Source organism: Crinia signifera, chromosome 3 (genome assembly GCF_055691185.1).
Source record: "Crinia signifera chromosome 3, ASM5569118v1, whole genome shotgun sequence".
NCBI lineage: Eukaryota > Metazoa > Chordata > Amphibia > Anura > Myobatrachidae > Crinia > Crinia signifera.
Genome location: NC_139219.1, coordinates 85257435 through 85276673, shown reverse-complemented (window position 1 = coordinate 85276673; position 19239 = coordinate 85257435). Strand labels below are relative to the sequence as shown.

At 46.2% G+C, this 19239-nt stretch overlaps 1 protein-coding gene across 8 annotated transcripts in view; it reads left to right on the top strand.

Moving 5' to 3' along the window:
• The window catches only part of UTRN (utrophin), a 587017-nt gene that overhangs the window by 121129 nt on the left and 446649 nt on the right, over nt 1-19239 (top strand). For all 8 annotated transcript variants that reach the window (XM_083176136.1, XM_083176132.1, XM_083176141.1 and 5 more), the window contains 4 exons: nt 1977-2146; nt 4124-4247; nt 5763-5850; nt 17661-17899. In XM_083176136.1, coding sequence (XP_083032262.1) covers nt 1977-2146; nt 4124-4247; nt 5763-5850; nt 17661-17899 — 621 coding nt within the window. The remainder of the gene's footprint in view (nt 1-1976; nt 2147-4123; nt 4248-5762; nt 5851-17660; nt 17900-19239) is intronic.

Genomic DNA, 19239 nt, shown 5'->3' with positions numbered 1-19239 from the left:
TGCATCTGGCCCTGTATTAGTCTTCACAGAAAAGATCCAAACCTAGATCTCATTGATTATCTAAAAATATATTCCAACCCGACCTCTTGGCTCTGCACAGTATCTGCGTAACTCATCCACACTCATTACTTGCTCCTACTTAAACTTACAGGACTTTCTTTGGGCAGCACCCACCATATTAAATACCCTTCCATGCACATTAAGATTCTTCGGTACTCTTTACTTAGCACGGCGGCCATCGCGGGCATTGAATGCACTAAAAAATCGGGTGCGACGCGACCGACGCGATGCCCGCGATTTCCCATAGGGAACAATGTTAAATGTCTCAATTGACCCGATTTTCCTGTTCAATGCCTCAATTGACCCGATTTTTCCATAGGAAACAATGTTAAATGGCCCACAGAGGCCAAATAGGCACCCTGAAGTGTGAAATGGCCCCAACAATTGGTAACGCCACCCCACGATCAACGTGAACCCGAAGCGTGGGGAGCGCAGCGAGCCCGCGAGGGGCGGCGGTACACGTCCTACGACCTTTTCATACCCCCACTATCCACGTCGGCGTGGAGTTGAGAATAGAATAGTGTGGCGAGCGCAGCGAGCCACCGAGCCCGAAGCGTGGCGAGTGCACGCGGATACCTGTGAAGCCCGCGAAGGGACGCGTTTACCTGTAAAGGTATCCGCGTCCCCTCGCGGGGCACGCTGTGCTCGCCACGCTTCGGGCTCAGTGGCTCGCTGCGCTCGCCACACTATTCTATTCTCAACTCCACGCCGACGTGGATAGTGGGGGTATGAAAAGGTCGTAGGACGCGTACCGCCGCCCCTCGCGGGCTCGCTGCGCTCGCCACGCTTCGGGTTGACGTTGATCGTGGGGTGGCGTTAACAATTGTGGGGGCCATTTCACACTTCAGGGTGGCTATTTGGCCTCTGTGGGCCATTAAACATTGTTTCCTATGGAAAAATCGGGTCAATTGAGGCATTGAACATGAAAATCGGGTCAATTGAGACATTTAACATTGTTCCCTATGGGAAATCGCGGACATCGCGTCCATCGCGTCGCACCAGGTTTTTAGTGCATTCAATGCCCGCGATGACCGCAATTTTTTTACCTGCGATGCCCACGATCAAAATCGTGGGCGCCGTGCTAGGTAAAGAGTACCGATTCTTCTCTAGCCTCCAAATTTTCAAGCATTCCCTGAAAACTCACCTCTTCAGACAAGCTTATCATATTCTGGAACCCCACATAACCTCCAGTAGCATTCATATCTAATTGCATCCCATCAGGACTGTCTTTCATTCTGATGGGACTGCCATGCTATGGAATTCTGGCCCTTATTCTGATCGGTGCGGATTTTACCGCATGCGGTCGTCCCGCCGATGGTTATCGTCTGCGCATGTGCAGAGGTCACTCTGCACATGTGCAGGCGATTTCGCCGCACGTATTCTTCAGACGCCGCACAGGGGGCGGAGAGGGGCGTGAAGGGCTACTTAGCCTCATTACCCTATGCATACGCCCCGCGTTTCATGGGCGTTCCCATGCAAACGCGGGGCGTATGCATGGTAATGAAGCCGTGACACATGTGTAGGGGGCGGGCATCTGACATCGCCGGATGTCAGCTGCCCGCCCCCGTACATGATTTCATACGGACAAGTGTCCGTGTGGTCTTGGGTGGCGGCAGCTGGTGGAGCATGCGGCCCTGCATTCGATGGTCGGCGACCATCGAATGCAGGGGCTGCTCCCAAGATGGAGTAGGCGTATCCCCGTCCACTTTCATGCGGACCGCCACATATCTGCGTACGTACGGAGGTGGCGATCCGTATGGAAGGCGGGGATTCGCCTGCACGGTCCTGGCCGCATATTCTGATCGGGCCGCACCGATCAGAATAAGGCCCTCTATCCTTATGTATACCTCCTAATATTCCTTTAGATTGCAAGCTGTTTTCCTTTGCCATTTTACTGTTTTCTTTTGCCATTTTAGGTCACGGAATCAGTAAGTACATTTGGCATTACACAGATCTCCAGGACAGTTGTCACTGAGACTGTTACTGTAAAAGAGCAGAGGACTATTTCTTCCACCACAGAAGAGCTCCCTCCTCCACCTCCACCAAAGAAACGCCAAATGTACCTGGATTCTGAGGAGAAGAAGAAGTGAGTTTGCTTTGTGCTTTTTTACAACGGTCTTATCAGCAGGGGATCACAGTGTTACATGTGCTGCATAAAGATCAATATCCTTGTTTTTTTTTTAAATTATAGGTAATTTGTATGCAGTTCATACATTTACCCAATGCATCCTGAAGATATACAATATTATGAGCAGACTAGATGTTGCAAGTGGTTCTTCTGTACTGTTGCTTTATTTTTCTTTATATGGACAAGGATGTGAAAGGCTTCAGAAGTCCCACCGCTAATAGAATTAATAAAATATATATTTTTCATACTTACAGAGCTATGGCTCATAGGGTCAACGGTATGAATGTCAACCACTAAAGGTCGACACATGAAATAGATCGACAGGCCTAAGGTCAGAAGGTCAAGACACGCATTAGGCCGACAATGGGAAGGTGAACAGTCAAAAGGTCTACATGAGTTGTTCACAAGTCGACATGGACACCATCGCCATGCTTCGGGCACTGTGCTGCGCTTGGCAAACTATTCTATTCTATTCTCCTTCTCTGCCCTAGTGGATGCAGGGTAGGAAATACCCACTGTTTTTGAAAAACTCATGTCGACCTTTTGACTTAAGACCTTTCCATTGTCGATCTTAGGCCTGTCGACCTTTTTCAGGTGTTGACCTAAGGCCTGTCAACCTGTAGTGGACAACCTATTGTATGTTGACCTCCATACTGTTGATCTAGTGACCGTTTCCCACCTGCGGCAAGTGAAGTAGTAGTATAACAACAGAAATACAAACAAAATATTTTACCTTTTGTTATGAAATCAATCAAAACATATGCATATTGTTATCTTTAATTTATATATATATATATATATATACATATATATATATATATATATATATATACATACAGACAATATACCCAGCGCAAAGTCCTTAGTGGGAGAGAAATTGTTCCACAAATGTCTCCTAGTGTGTGCAGTCTCTTTCAGGGATCGTGCCAATGATCCATATGGTAGATACTTGCAAAAGAATAAGAAAAAGACGCACCAAATGAGCAATATATAACAACACTTTTACTTCATAATAAAGCTCACGTACACAGGGGTTAAAAGAAGTATGCTTGCCAGCCAAATTAATAACCGTCACAGCCGGGACAACTGGTGTAGGGTATTGCCACCACTCAGCTGCAGTCAGGAGACCTCAGACCAAGACGCTGCACCGCTCACACAGAATCAGGAGGAACACCGGCTGGAACATGAGTGGAGTGAAGACGTCACTGCGTCGGACCAAACAAGCCACGCCCGTGGGTTGGCTTGTTGGGTACTTCTACCTACTGGGTACATCTGTAACTGGCACTAATGGGGAGATAACATGTAACTGGCACTAAATATGTGCAAGGACATGATTGCTTGCCATTCAAATTTAGTGCCTGAGATAGTACACAAACTTTGTTTCATTTTTAAAATCTTGTTTAATGCACAAATAAAATATATTTGTGTGTATTTCATGTGTGTGATGTGTTACAACATAAATGTAAGATACCTCAAGATACCTCTTTCAAATATAAAAAAAATATATATATCAATAATAAATTCCAAAATACGAAATAATCCGTTATCCAAAATTCTTCTGGTCCCAAGGATTTTGGTCAACCTATATATCATTTTAATTTGTTGTTTTACTATAGTCTATTTTTGTAATTAATCATGTTCTGTTTTATTTTACTTTAGATATTTTAGTTTTTCATTCCTTTTGAGATCATTTATTCTATTGTTCTGCTCTAGATTTGCAATTAAAATAGTTCTCCCCATTATCTGCTGGTTCCTTAGTGCACCTGTACTTTTGTATTTCTCTTTGCAGTTAGCATATCTGCATATCTGAAAATAGTGCACCTCGCTTGACATTTCCTAGCAAAGTTTTAGCGAAGGCCTAGAAAGAAATTATACCTCTTGATTTTCTGACATTGGTTCTTTTCATTGACCTCCATTCCTCCCTTCTGTTCTTAGGTTTGATGGGGAATCTGCTGAGCTCTTGAATTGGATGATTAAATCCAGAGATGCGATTCTGGCAGCAGAGATCAGTAGCTATAGAAAGATTAGAGAGACCTCAGACATAAAAGACATGCTAAAGGTAAGAGGAGATGCGGGAAGGAAGTAGCCATGAATGAGAGTTTTGTTTGTGATGTACTCTGCAGCAGCTGGAGGTATGATCTGTAATCTGGCCGTCCAGAACATTAATAATAACCACCTTCTTTTAGATCTCAGTGGTTATAGGATGCCCATTTTATCAAAGGGACGTTAATGAAAAAATCCATTGTAGGTTAATATAACTGTTAATATAACTTTGGGAAAAGTTAGAGAGCAATATAAAAGGTTCTTTCAATTTAAATGTAGTCCTGTAGCGTTGGCAAGTGTGATGTACAAGGGGCATAGCTTGTATGCATGCGGATCGGTACTGTTCATACAAAGCTATCCTATTTGTCTTCCTATACACACCGTAAAACCATGACACACCCTTCTTCTACCACCAGTCCCCTTAAACTCCCCATTTATAACCTCTTCCTGTCAACCATTCCTGGTCAGAGGTCTCAGTATGTGAGGAATTGTAGCTGCACTGGCATTAATTGCAATTCAGTTTGATGATCATTACTGCATTGTGTGATAATCTGCTATTATGTACAAACAGGAATTAAGCCCAGTACTTTGGGCCTTATTCTGGTTCACTCTTACTGGCAAATGGTAACCAGATGTAAAATGTGCAGAGAGAATTAGATTTGGGTGAGTTATTTTGTTTCTGCGCAGGGAAAATACTGACTGCTTTATTTTTACACTGCAATATAGATCTCACTCTGAAGTAAAACCCCACCCAAATCGAATTCTCTCTGCACATGTTACATCTGCCCCACCTGCAGTGCACATGGTTTTGTCCACCTAAGAAGGAATTTGCCAGGAGTGAACCAGAATAAGACACACATTTTATTTGTACAACACAATAAATTCACCATTGTCATTCTAGCTCTGTAAATATGACAATTAAGAATGGCATTTCACAGGATTCCAAATCAAAAGCAGAAAGCAAACAGTAAATGCCAAAGAACTCAGATTTCTTTGAAATAGCGCTTCAATTTGGCACATCTTTATTTTTTACATTTAGGAGCTATTCAATCTGCTGCCGCTATTTCCAACGTGGGAAATAGCGGCAGCTCCCTATTCAATGCTGTCATTAACGACTGCATTGTTGAGGGATCACGGCAGAATGGGCCCGACTTCAGAAGGTGTCGGGCCCGTTCTGCCGATAACGGCCGTGGATTGTCGTTATCCGGGCCGCAGATCGACAATCCACGGCCGTTTTCGCGGCCATGCCCCCTTTGCGATGAGCGGCAGGCAGGACATTGAATCCCGTCTGTCGTTCTGCGGTCGATCTGACCGCAAACGGGCCTGGATCACGGCTGTCGGCAGGGATCGACAGCCGTGATCCCACATTGAATAACCCCCTTAGGCTGCAGTTTATTTTTGGACTATATGTCTGTATTTACTTGTCAAATTAGTTCAACTTTAAAAAACAACATTTTAAACCATCTGGTGTAGAAATAGTGTGTTTTTTTATTATTTACAGACTTTCAATACATAATGTTTTTTTCTCTAGATTCTTGAGAAAGAAAGGTCCGCCGCAATGCCCAAATTTAAAGAGCTTGCTTCTACCGGACATTATCTTCTGGAGTTGTGTAGGCAAGGTATGAAAATGGCATTTTTTCATTTATATGTATGTTCTCAGATTTGACATGTATTGGGCATGGCAGGTATGAGTTTACTTGTCCAACCCGAGCAAGCGGAATAATAAGACAATTGTTCCTGCAACCAGTAAAGTGCCATTTATACAGCTGTTTAAATATTGTTGTAGTGTTCTGTATGACTGCAAACCTGGTACATATCCTTTCATTCACTGTCATATTGAATCTGTCAGCTTAGTCCTTCCTGAGCGAACACCTTTGCTAGTATACTGTACGTACATACTGTAAGTTTTTTTTCTACAGTCTGATGTCAGTGCCTTATCCAGCAGTCCAGCATATCTAGTAAATCAGTGTGGCACTATTATTATCTGTTGGAGCATTTAACCACTGAGCTACTTTTAGAAATACAAATCATATTGAGAAAATATTACTCATGGCTCAATTCAGAATAAACTATAAGCAAGAAGGATATCTTCCAGTTCTGCGAGTGCTCCCATTTATCTTATTGCCGACCAGTGAACCACATAAATGAGTAATAAAAACACTACATACTGCACCCAGCTACTAAACAATTGTGGTTTAAAGTAATGCTGTGTACACTGGGGGGCGATAGGGGCTGAAATCGCTGGAAATATGGTCGCAGGCGACCATATTGCTAGTGATGGGAGTGTGCCCCGGTGATAAATCGCCGGGTGCGTGCTCCCGTTTTCAGCCCCATTCTAATCGCTGGTCGCAGGAGTTTGCTCCTGCAACCAGCTGATTACCTCTGCGGCACTGCCCGGCAGAGGTTCCTTTTCATCAGCGACTATCTCTGGTCGCTGATAAAAAGGAGAAACTGAGCAATATATTGCTCAGCCATATATTGCTAGCAATATATGACTGAGCAATATATCTCCCCCCGTGTGTACGCACCTGAAGCAAGGTTTGTCTGACACTACTGTGTTTATTTAACAAGGAACAGATGTAGTTTTACGGTAACCTTGGTTCATAGTATATTTGTGTTATTAGTACAGTACTTGATATTATTGTATGAGTTTGGTATGTTTAAACAAGAACATGCATGAAAGGTGTAAAACATATGTGCAATGGGCTTTATTCAGATCTGATCGAAGGACAAGGTTGTTCTCAAAATGGGCAAAACCTTGTTCACTGCAGGTGGGGCAGATGAGAGTTAGATTTGGGTGAGTTATTTTAAAGGGTAAATACTGGTGTGTGATATTGGGTATAAATTTTGAATATATAGTCAAAATCGCAAGTGAGTACAAATCTCGCTTTGTTTGCCAATGTGCGAAAGTAGAAATAGACTGTTCAGCACAGTTTCTAATATCTCGTACCAAGGGCCATGCTGTTCAATGCAAGTGGCTCACCATGTAATTAATGCTTTGATTAGTGATCTGTTAGCAATCCCTAGGTGTGAAGTTGGCAAGCAGCACATGCAGTAATTTGCTTAGGACAAACGACAGTAGGTTTGTGCTGACATCGAGGTATAAGAGATGAGTTTACTCTCGTAACTTGAGTCACTCTATACGATGTTTAGCTGTTTATGGGAGTAGGTATGGGTCATAGGGTCAACAAGAGGAAGGTCGATATGCATTAGGTTGACCACTGAAGGTCGACGTATCAAGATCAACATTTCTGAAGGTTGAACAACAACAAAGCAAAAGAAAGCGCTTGGATTCAGGGAATAGAGTAAAGCCAATCTCTAATGAAATTAATTACGAACGTTCAAAGATACAGAAACAATAATAATGACAGTAATAAAATGTAATAATCAATTTCATAGGTACCGGCTGATACCAGACATAAACAATTATAAATAACAATATAAATGCAAACAGAAAAAAGAAAGAATCAGGATTATCCTGAATAGTAATTAAAATATGCTAAAATAGGCCATATATTGCAGAGGAGGAGAACAACGTCCTCTTTTAATATGAGATGGGATAAATCCACTTTCTCCAACCTCAAGCCCAAAGTAGGTTTAGTGATGATGGTAAATAGGCAATCCAATATTGTTAGTATGGAAGACAGTCACATATAATCAATCCAATATTAGTATTATTGATTAGACACTTGGTATATTTACCACACATTTAAGATCGGCTGGGGGGGCATCGAGAAGGTGCTGTTAGCATCAAAAAGTCTCACAAAGAAAGCATTTTTGTGTAGGACCCAAATACTTAGAGACACAGCAAAGTTAGAGGTGGAGCTCCAATAAGCCGGCCGGCAGTACCTTTCAGTTGGCAGTAGGATTTGTGATTTGACGCGTTTCCCCACTTACTTGTGTCAAAGATCTTTGAGAAAGCCGCTGATACAAGTAAGCGGGGAAAAGGCGTCAGTTCACAAATCCTACTGCCAACTGAAAGATACTGCCGGCCGGCTTATTGGAGCTCCACCTCTAACTTTGCTGTGTCTCTGTGACACCCCCAATTCTGGGGTATCTCTTTTATCTGCCCCGCACTTACATTGGTGGCCAGGGTAGCCCTAATTGCACAGAGCCACAGGGGGTTGCTAGGCAACCGCCCTGCAGCAGTAATAGACGAAGACTTAAAATAGGAGGGCACTAAGACCCAGCACTTACCCAAGGTGCTGGGGAAACAGACCAGAAAGGGTGCCCTGCGATTGGCGGCCGTGGGGCGCGAAGGAGAGGAAGGTGGAGCTGCAGAGAGCGCGAGAGGAAGCCTGGATGGACGCCCAGCAGCGGGAGAAGTAAGCACAGCACGTGCTTCAGAACGGCAGAGAGTGCGCAGCGGCGCATCGCTCAGCCGCAACCTCCGATACAAGATCCCGGCGGTGATTGACAGCTGAGGCAGGCGGGAGGCCGCGCACGGGCGGAGGCAGCGTCGGGCGACAGAGGGGCTGAGCACTGTAGCACCCGACCCCTGACCCCAGACACACCAGCCAGCAGCGAGACCCGGCTACTGTTGTTTCGCCCGGCGGTGATTGACAGCCCAGCCGCCTAAGAGACCCGGCGTGAGTGACAGCGCAGCCCGGCGCTTGGAGAGTGCCAGCAGCAGATCGGAGGCCGGGGAACAGAAGAGGACCGCCCAGCAGCAGCCGCAGCTTCCGACATCCAGCCCGCACAGCGCACCAGCCAGCGGAGAGAGAGACCCGGCGCAGGTAACCAAGGCCACCGGAGTGAGTGACGCGGCCCCAGCAGCGCCGCAGTCCCCCCGGCAGGACGCCAAGACCCAGCGCAACGGCAGACAACCCCAGAAGCCAGCCGTCTGAGAGTGCCCAGCAGTGGACCCGGACACCTAACCGTAAGTGCTGCACAGCAGCCCCATCCAGCCGAGCTCCACCTACCCTGGCCATACCTAAGCCGCCCACATACCCACCGGAGTGCCCCCAGAGACAGGGCACCTTCCCAGCCCAGAATAAATCAACTATAGGGACTGTCTCCCAAGCTGTTAGCCCACAGCCTGTACGGAAGACCCTCACCAGGCTACACCCTGACCCTCGCTCACCCGTGGGTTACCCTTACCTATACGCCCAGAGAAGCCCCTTTGTGTCACATAGTGGCCCCGGATCGTACAGTGTTGGGCACCGATTGACTGCCGCAGAGACCCACAGCCACTGGGAGTCTCACTGTTTATATTGATTGAGCAAAGACCTGGCCCCTGCGCTGTAAGGTCAGAAATCTACACTATACAGAGTGCAGCTAGTTCTTCCAAAGGAAACAACAGCGCCATCTCGTGGCGTAAACTTGGTAGTGTCACTACCTTTGGAGCCATAAGAAGGAGTACAGTTTTCCCCCTTTTATCCGGGACATTGCCCCACCAAACGTTTACCCTTTTCTATGAGGAGGACTGTTATCCTAACGCAGTGACTACAAGAGGCCTCCAGCGAACTCTAAATACCTATGCATAGGTCTGCCTTTGAGACAGTGTTTAAAATAGGAACTGGGTACCCAGTAGAATAGTATCGTTTACCGTAAAGAGATATTGTATGATGTTAACTCGCATTGTGAAGCTGATAGTTTAATAATCCTGTGTAAGTTATTGTGATTGCTAATTACCTTACATTGCTACAAAGTGATAACCGTGATTGATATTAGAATTGTGTATACCAAAAAGTTATTATAGTCGGTTATAGAACGAGACGGTGCATATATGTATTCAGACGTGCTTTATTTTATTATTGTGACCTTATTGTATTACGGTGCACCCCTTTCAGTGTAATCTATGTCCTAGGGAGCCCTGCCTGCTACCCGACCTCAAGTATCCTATTTAATCTTAAATAAATTCCGTTGCACCGTTTGCTTGGTCTGGTTCTTATCCAGTGTCCGTTACGAAGAGACGACGACGGGAATTACAGAGTGCAAGGTAAAGGGGTTCCTGGCCTGAACATTCCGGTTTACCACATCTTTTTTTTGGCGTCCGCGAACAGGATCGGAAACATGTCGGAAACCGGCACACCACCACCGTCCCCCCGCAGACGTCTTCCGCTTCTACCAGAAGACAAAGAACCGCCGAAGGCAGCGGCGGCACAGATCACGATGCCCTACTACTTCGGAGCCACGTGGCTACTCACATTCTCGGGAGATACGCGGACGAAAGGCACAAGCACTTTTAAGGCATTCAAGGACCGCATGAATTCGACGTTCACCCTATACCAACTGAACGAAGAACAAAGCAAAGAAATATTGCTGGCGCAACTGAGAGGGTCCGCCCTGAGAGAAGTCAAATCATGGTCAGAAGCCGACAAGGAGACGGCGGACAAGATATTGAAAAAACTGGCGAAGATCTTTGATGCCAAAACCGTGCCAGTGCTGAAGAGCAGGTTATATGCCAGGAAGCAGAAACAGGGAGAATCACTGCGTGATTTCGCACTGGCATTACACGAAGCCATGAAGGCAGTACAAGCCGCAGACCCGAGAGAAGTACCACTAGCGGATGAAATGCTGATCGACCTCTTCGTAGAAGGGGCAAGAGAAGAGACCACTCGCGCCCAACTCCGAATGATAAAGCGGCAAGAACAAGGCTGCACATTTGAGGAACTCAAGGAATCGGCACTGCAAGTGCTGGAAAAAGTCCAGAATGAGGAGCCGGAAGAAGGCGCTACGGCGGAAGAAGAAGAGACTGAGGATCACTGGGAAGCCAGACGCCAGGGACCTGGTAGTGTAAAGAAGAGAACAGTACTTCAAGAGGCGCAATCGCCAGCAGGCCCAGACCCACTGTCCGCCATTAACAGCAAGCTCACAGAACTGGCCCTAAACATCGCCAGAATGGGACAAAGGCTGGAGCAGAGCGAAGCCAGACATAATGAGTGGCGCCCGCAAAGGGAGAGAGGAAGCCAACCGCGGTGGAGCACACCCAGAGAATCAGGAAGAGGCCCAATCGATTGGTTCGATGAAGAGGGTAGGCCGATATGCCGAAGATGTCAGCAGAGCGGACATATTGAAAGAAGTTGTCGTCAGAATACTTTAAACGAGGAGGCCCCGAGGAGGAGGACCGACCCTCGGGAAGAGACCCACTACTAGGTCCGCAGAAACAAAACTGGTGGCCCCGCTCCATACAAGATCCATCGATCAGTCCGCCAGAGCTCGTGCAAAGTCAGACCACGGCGAAAAGACCACGTGACATGGAGGATCGACAAGTCAGAACAAGAAGAGTGACCGGCCAGGTATCGTGGTTCAGCGTGGCACGTGGCTATGGCTTCATAAGGGCAGATAACAGGAAGACAGTATACGTGCACTACACCGGTATCCAGAAGACCCCTAGGAACAAATACTTCCGAAGCCTGGAAAAAGGAGAATGGGTCGAATTCGAAGTGACCAATGGAAAGAGAGGTGTCAAGGCAACCAACGTAACAGGCCCTGGTGGTGCTGCAGTAAGAGGCAGCAGATATGCAACTATCCACAGTCAGCATCGACGCTTCATGCACCAGCCATATGGTCAGCACCACCTGAAGAGGAGAAGGTTGCAGGATGTTTGTGGTGAGATTGACCGGCCCATCAGTAATCATCCCCGGCCTGACCAGATGCCACGATCACCAGAACCCATTAGGCCACCGCCTCAACCTAATTTCCCTGTGGAAACCCCAAAAGAAGTGGAGAAGGCCAAAGCCCAGCCGAAAGAAGTGAGGTCAGGAACGGAACACAAGTACACCTCAAGAATGGTCGATACGCGTGACCAGACAGCAACTCTACAGCAGACAGGTACCAGTACGGCCGAACGGAAGAGATGCCTCGAAGTTGTGGCCCACATGACCATGGCAAAGAAAATGGAGCCATTGGAACCTGAAAGCCCAAAGGCAACTGTGCCACCGCCTAAAGCGAAGGCCACCACAGAAATCCCAAACACAGCTGGAAAGGCCGAAACCCGTCCCCTGGAAGAGAAAACTGGTACAGACCAGGAGTACACGACAATTACAGGAGAAGAATTTGTGTGCATGATACAACAGGCCATAAACAGATCCAGAAAGAGTGGAAAAGGGGCGCAACGTGCCAATTGCCGATCGCATGCTGTGATCTAAGGTGCAGTCGAAAGACCGCTCCGAAAGATAGAAGATCTGAGCGATACAAGAAAGGGGTGTTACCAGCCGCTATAGACTGTAAATAATATTTGACTGCAAATTCCTTGTAAATTATGTATATAAGCTTCTGTAAAGTGTTAACATTTATTGGACATTTGGTGTTATCTGTGGCCCATCTGCAAGGACATTCAGGGCCTTGTCTTTCTGTTCGGGACTTCATCCAAGACTTTTGCTAACCCTTAAATTGATGCCCGAGGACTGGCATCATTCGAGCAGGTGGACATGTGACACCCCCAATTCTGGGGTATCTCTTTTATCTGCCCCGCACTTACATTGGTGGCCAGGGTAGCCCTAATTGCACAGAGCCACAGGGGGTTGCTAGGCAACCGCCCTGCAGCAGTAATAGACGAAGACTTAAAATAGGAGGGCACTAAGACCCAGCACTTACCCAAGGTGCTGGGGAAACAGACCAGAAAGGGTGCCCTGCGATTGGCGGCCGTGGGGCGCGAAGGAGAGGAAGGTGGAGCTGCAGAGAGCGCGAGAGGAAGCCTGGATGGACGCCCAGCAGCGGGAGAAGTAAGCACAGCACGTGCTTCAGAACGGCAGAGAGTGCGCAGCGGCGCATCGCTCAGCCGCAACCTCCGATACAAGATCCCGGCGGTGATTGACAGCTGAGGCAGGCGGGAGGCCGCGCACGGGCGGAGGCAGCGTCGGGCGACAGAGGGGCTGAGCACTGTAGCACTCGACCCCTGACCCCAGACACACCAGCCAGCAGCGAGACCCGGCTACTGTTGTTTCGCCCAGCGGTGATTGACAGCCCAGCCGCCTAAGAGACCCGGCGTGAGTGACAGCGCAGCCCGGCGCTTGGAGAGTGCCAGCAGCAGATCGGAGGCCGGGGAACAGAAGAGGACCGCCCAGCAGCAGCCGCAGCTTCCGACATCCAGCCCGCACAGCGCACCAGCCAGCGGAGAGAGAGACCCGGCGCAGGTAACCAAGGCCACCGGAGTGAGTGACGCGGCCCCAGCAGCGCCGCAGTCCCCCCGGCAGGACGCCAAGACCCAGCGCAACGGCAGACAACCCCAGAAGCCAGCCGTCTGAGAGTGCCCAGCAGTGGACCCGGACACCTAACCGTAAGTGCTGCACAGCAGCCCCATCCAGCCGAGCTCCACCTACCCTGGCCATACCTAAGCCGCCCACATACCCACCGGAGTGCCCCCAGAGACAGGGCACCTTCCCAGCCCAGAATAAATCAACTATAGGGACTGTCTCCCAAGCTGTTAGCCCACAGCCTGTACGGAAGACCCTCACCAGGCTACACCCTGACCCTCGCTCACCCGTGGGTTACCCTTACCTATACGCCCAGAGAAGCCCCTTTGTGTCACATAGTGGCCCCGGATCGTACAGTGTTGGGCACCGATTGACTGCCGCAGAGACCCACAGCCACTGGGAGTCTCACTGTTTATATTGATTGAGCAAAGACCTGGCCCCTGCGCTGTAAGGTCAGAAATCTACACTATACAGAGTGCAGCTAGTTCTTCCAAAGGAAACAACAGCGCCATCTCGTGGCGTAAACTTGGTAGTGTCACTACCTTTGGAGCCATAAGAAGGAGTACAGTTTTCCCCCTTTTATCCGGGACATTGCCCCACCAAACGTTTACCCTTTTCTATGAGGAGGACTGTTATCCTAACGCAGTGACTACAAGAGGCCTCCAGCGAACTCTAAATACCTATGCATAGGTCTGCCTTTGAGACAGTGTTTAAAATAGGAACTGGGTACCCAGTAGAATAGTATCGTTTACCGTAAAGAGATATTGTGTGATGTTAACTCGCATTGTGAAGCTGATAGTTTAATAATCCTGTGTAAGTTATTGTGATTGCTAATTACCTTACATTGCTACAAAGTGATAACCGTGATTGATATTAGAATTGTGTATACCAAAAAGTTATTATAGTCGGTTATAGAACGAGACGGTGCATATATGTATTCAGACGTGCTTTATTTTATTATTGTGACCTTATTGTATTACGGTGCACCCCTTTCAGTGTAATCTATGTCCTAGGGAGCCCTGCCTGCTACCCGACCTCAAGTATCCTATTTAATCTTAAATAAATTCCGTTGCACCGTTTGCTTGGTCTGGTTCTTGTCCAGTGTCCGTTACGAAGAGACGAAGACGGGAATTACAGAGTGCAAGGTAAAGGGGTTCCTGGCCTGAACATTCCGGTTTACCACATCTCTAAGTCATGGGTCTTTAAACTGTGGCCCTCCAGATGTTGTGAAACTACAAATCCCAGCATGCCTTGCCACAGTTTTGCTATAAGGGAGTGTTAAAACTGTGGCAAGGCATGCTGGGATTTGTAGTTTCACAACATCTGGAGGGCCACAGTTTGAAGACCCATGCTCTAAGTATTTGGGACCTACACAAAAATGCTTTGTTTGTGAGACTTTTTGATGCTAACAGCACCTTCTCGATGCCCCCCAGCCGATCTTAAATGGGAGTGTGGTAAATATACCAAGTGTCTAATCAATAATACTAACATTGGATTGATTATATGTGACTGTCTTCCATACTAACAATATTGGATTGCCTATTTACCATCACTAAACCTACTTTGGGCATGAGGTCAGTGGCGTAACTATAAATTTTGCTCCTCCCTGCCAAAAAGTTTGTGGCACCCCCCCCCCCCCCCCTCCAGGCTCCTCTCCAGCATGTTTCCCCAGCGTGTGACGTGATGACGTCACACGCATAACGGAGAAGCTGAAGCAGGAGAGAGGAAGAGAGACCAGCAGACACTGCTGCTTCCCTTGGCTCCGACGCATCCCAGGCTGCCCTAGCACGCCCATCTGCCCGCCCACCCTGTACACAGTAGCCAATAGGCGGCTCTGTGTACAGTCAATTTAATCAGTGGGGGAATTTGTCATCTCTGCCATGGCCCCACCCGCGCTGCGGCTGACACGCCTCCAGTGCTCAGTCAGTGGGCAGTGGCAGGCAGCAGCATGTCAGTACATCGAGTGGGTGCCGGCGCCCACACAGACCCTGCTGCCTTACAGTAGTTACGCCACTGCTTGAGGTTGGAGAAAGTGGATTTATCCCATCTCATATTAAAAGAGAATGTTGATCTCCTCCTCTGCAATATATGGGCTATTTTAGCATATTTTAATTACTATTCAGGATAATCCTGATTCTTTATTTTTTACTGTGTGCATTTATATTGTTATTTATAATTGTTTATGTCTGGTATCAGACGGTACCTATGAAATTGATTATTACATTTTATTACTGTCATTATTATTGTTTTTGTATCTTTGAACGTTCTTAATTAATTTAATTAGAGATTGGCTTTACTCTATTCCCTGAATCCAAGCGCTTTCTTTTGCTTTGTTGTTGTTGTCTCTCTTTGTTAGGATTGGTGATCCTATTAAAGTTAGCAGCTGGATTAAGTTTTGTAATTAAGACTGGTCATTAGCGCTACTACTCTCTGTTTGTTTTTTGACATCGGGTTAGGTTGACACAATCATTAGGTCAACATGGGCAAGATTGACAGTCAAAAGGTGGACATGGGGTTTTTCAATTTTATCCTGAATGTCGACAATGTCGACATGGACAGTAAAGAAAGTGCACTGCTTCCTCACGCATGGCTCGCTGCTCTCGCCATGCTTTGGGCACGGTGCCTTGCTACACTCGGCACACTATTTTATTCTTCCACCACGCCCTAGTGTATGGTATGACATGAAATACTTCCTGTTGGCTAAAAAAACAAGAGTGAAAAACCCCATGTCGACCTTTTGACTATCGACCTAGCCCATGTCAACCTAATGCATGTCTCAACCTAATGACTCTGTTGACCTAAACCCATGTCGACCTTCAGTCATGTTGGCCTTCAGTGGTCGACTCAATGCGTGCGATTGTGGGCTTGACTAGCGGTCTTTACGATTTTTATAAATGTATGTTGCGTAGCTTATATTCTGACTCACTGCTCTCTCAAATTTTAACTGAGCTCTCATACATTTTAATTCTCCTCTGAAATACAATATGTAAAAAAACTTGCCCCAATTTTTTAATGATATGATATGTCATGTATGTAGTATGACGTTATTAGGATTTATTCGCATTTTCTTTCCCATTATACCTTGAAGGGTGTAGCTGTGTATCTTTTGAACTTTTAATTGTAGATGGGAAATTCCCCCCCCCCCCCCCCCCTCTAGCTATGCCACCAGTGATATATTTTGCTGGAGAAAAAGACAAGCCCACTGCCGTGCCATTTTTTTTTTGGGGGGGGGGGGGGGGGGCTGGAGTGACATTGTTTCCATCCCTTTGGTCCCTCTGCATATCTTTGAAAAATGCACATATTTGGAAGTGTCAATAATAATTTGATAAAATGCAGACACATTTGTAGAATAAAGTTTTATTAAATAATAGTTGTGAATGCGAGAGATGAATTATCCCTGGTCCCTCAGACTTTCCTAAATGAGCGACCTCTTTATGCTTATTCAGCATCATGGCAGATGTAGTTCACAGCATCTAATGTTCCAAATGGTGTCCATCCCTAAAAACGACATATATGGTATTACAGTATAATGCCAGCAAAATGAAGCCTTACTGAAAGAATATAGCGTGCAGTATATACATTTCTTCTAGTATTTTCATCCCCCATTTCATGCCAGAAAGTGCATTCCAGTCCTTTCATGGTATCATGCTAATATTTACTGATTTTTCTTTTAGTTCTCCAAAATTCCATTCCCTTAAAGATATATCTCAGTTTCGGTAATGTGTTTTTATTTTGTATGGCGCCCTCTGCTGTTTAATATGTATATTTATGGTAGAATGCGCTTTTGTTACACTTCTCTGCAAACCTAGAAAATACCATGTGATACGCTCCATGCATTGTGGATTAAAGAATTTGATAAAAGTTCTCAAATGAGGAGACAGAGATATTAATGTCCTATTACAATATGTGCTACACTATTGGCAGTCAGAGGGTATGGGTCATTAAGTCGATCCATATTAGGTGGATATGCATTGGGTCCACCACTGAAGGTCGATATGGCATAGGTCGATACATAAAATAGGTCGACAAAAGTATTAGGTCGACAATGGCAAGGTCGACAGTCAAAAGATCCACATGAGGTTTTCACGTTTTTGGCCCGCATGTTTACATAGTCAACATGGACACCATCAAAGTGTACGTGTCCCAGCGCATGGCTGAAAATCTCATGTTGACTTTTGACTGTCGATCTTGCTGTTGTCGGCCATTCCAACCCTGTTAACCCCCCCCCCCGACAGTTTGTCCTGTAGCGGCTTCTATACTTATGTTGAGTATAACATGTATTGTTGCAGAAGATCTCCCGGAGGATGAAGTGAAAGGGTCACTAAGCAGACTGCAGACTGAATGGAATGACATAAGCATACAAATGGAGGAGCTTAATAAAGGCATTTTGTATCAGGATGCCATCAGTGCCTACTTCAAAGAGTTGGAAAGTTTGGAAGAAAGGATAACGCAAGAGGAGGAATGGCTGAAAGCCCAGCCTTTGCCATCTCAGGAGGTTCCACTGCAAACACTGAAGGACATTAGACAGGTAAGCATAGTGCATAAGCATAAAGAGCATGTGAAGTCACTATTATTATATATAAAACTCAATATATTACTGAGCGGCATAATATACGTCATTAACTTGACTGTTATGCTGTACTAGACCTGTCTACCATGGTCTTACTCACTCCTCTGCAGTAGGTTGCTATACTGGAGGAGAGGTCCCTCTCTAACAGAGCATGACTTGCTTTTCAGAAATGCAGACTCTGGATTGGTTGATACCTACACAGGGTTTGTGATGTCACCGGAGCTCAGTTTAGCTTTTTGACCTGTGTAAGATCACATCTGGATACTGCTCCAATGTTTTGGGAGAAGCAACAGCTGTCTGTAGTGGAGTGGGGAGGTCATGCTTCCTAGCCAGGATATTGTATGGATCTCTATACAGATGCATCCTTGTACAACTGGCATCAATATGCCACATAGGAAGAGATGCATGGCGTGAGTGAGCTGCCAGGTCCCGCATAACTCTGCTAATGTTTGGTGTCTTTTTTTGCCAAAAATTTAGTCTCCGTCGTAATGCAATGCTACTAATATACATGAGGAGACTGTGCTGATTGCTTTGATGTATGACTTGTATTTTGTGTGTCTGTATACGGAGCAGAAAAGAACACTTTAGCACTTTTTGTACAGATTTAGAAACTCTTTCACATACAGATACACAAGTGTCATATAGCACAATCTCCTCTTGTGTTCTTTTCAGCATAGAAGATTCCCAGCGCTAGAAAATTCTCATGGTATCTGGTGTGCCATCAACGGCTGTTTGGCATGACTGTACAAAGATGTTTGAGGACACATCTGTATACTATAAATGGACTATAAATCTCTGCAGCAGATATGGGAGTTATGTGCTGTGGTTCCATGGCACAGCAGTTCTCATTGCGTTCTATAGCGCTGTGAAGTGCAAATTTGCAGAAGGCTCTGGAAAGCCTACTTTTCCACAGGATAGGCAACACCATGGTAATGTCATCTATAGATGGCGCTACCTCAAAAAGACTACAGACTTCTTATGATACAACCTTCCTGAAGAGGGTTCCAAAGTGTCCCTTTAAAGATCCTTAAGAGATGCATAATTGAGTAAAAATTATGTAGTAAAGGAATTTACCAATTCACTGTATACAATTGCCATTGGGCCAGATGTATCAATCTTCAAAAGTGATAAAGTGGAGAACCAATTAGCTCCTACCTGTCATTTTTCAAACCAAGCCTGTAACACAGCAGTTAGGAGCTGATTGGCTGCCTGTTCATCACTCTCCATTTTATCACTTTTTGAAACTTGATACATCTGGCCCATTGAGTGTATAAGATGGGCACGGGGCACATTTGAAA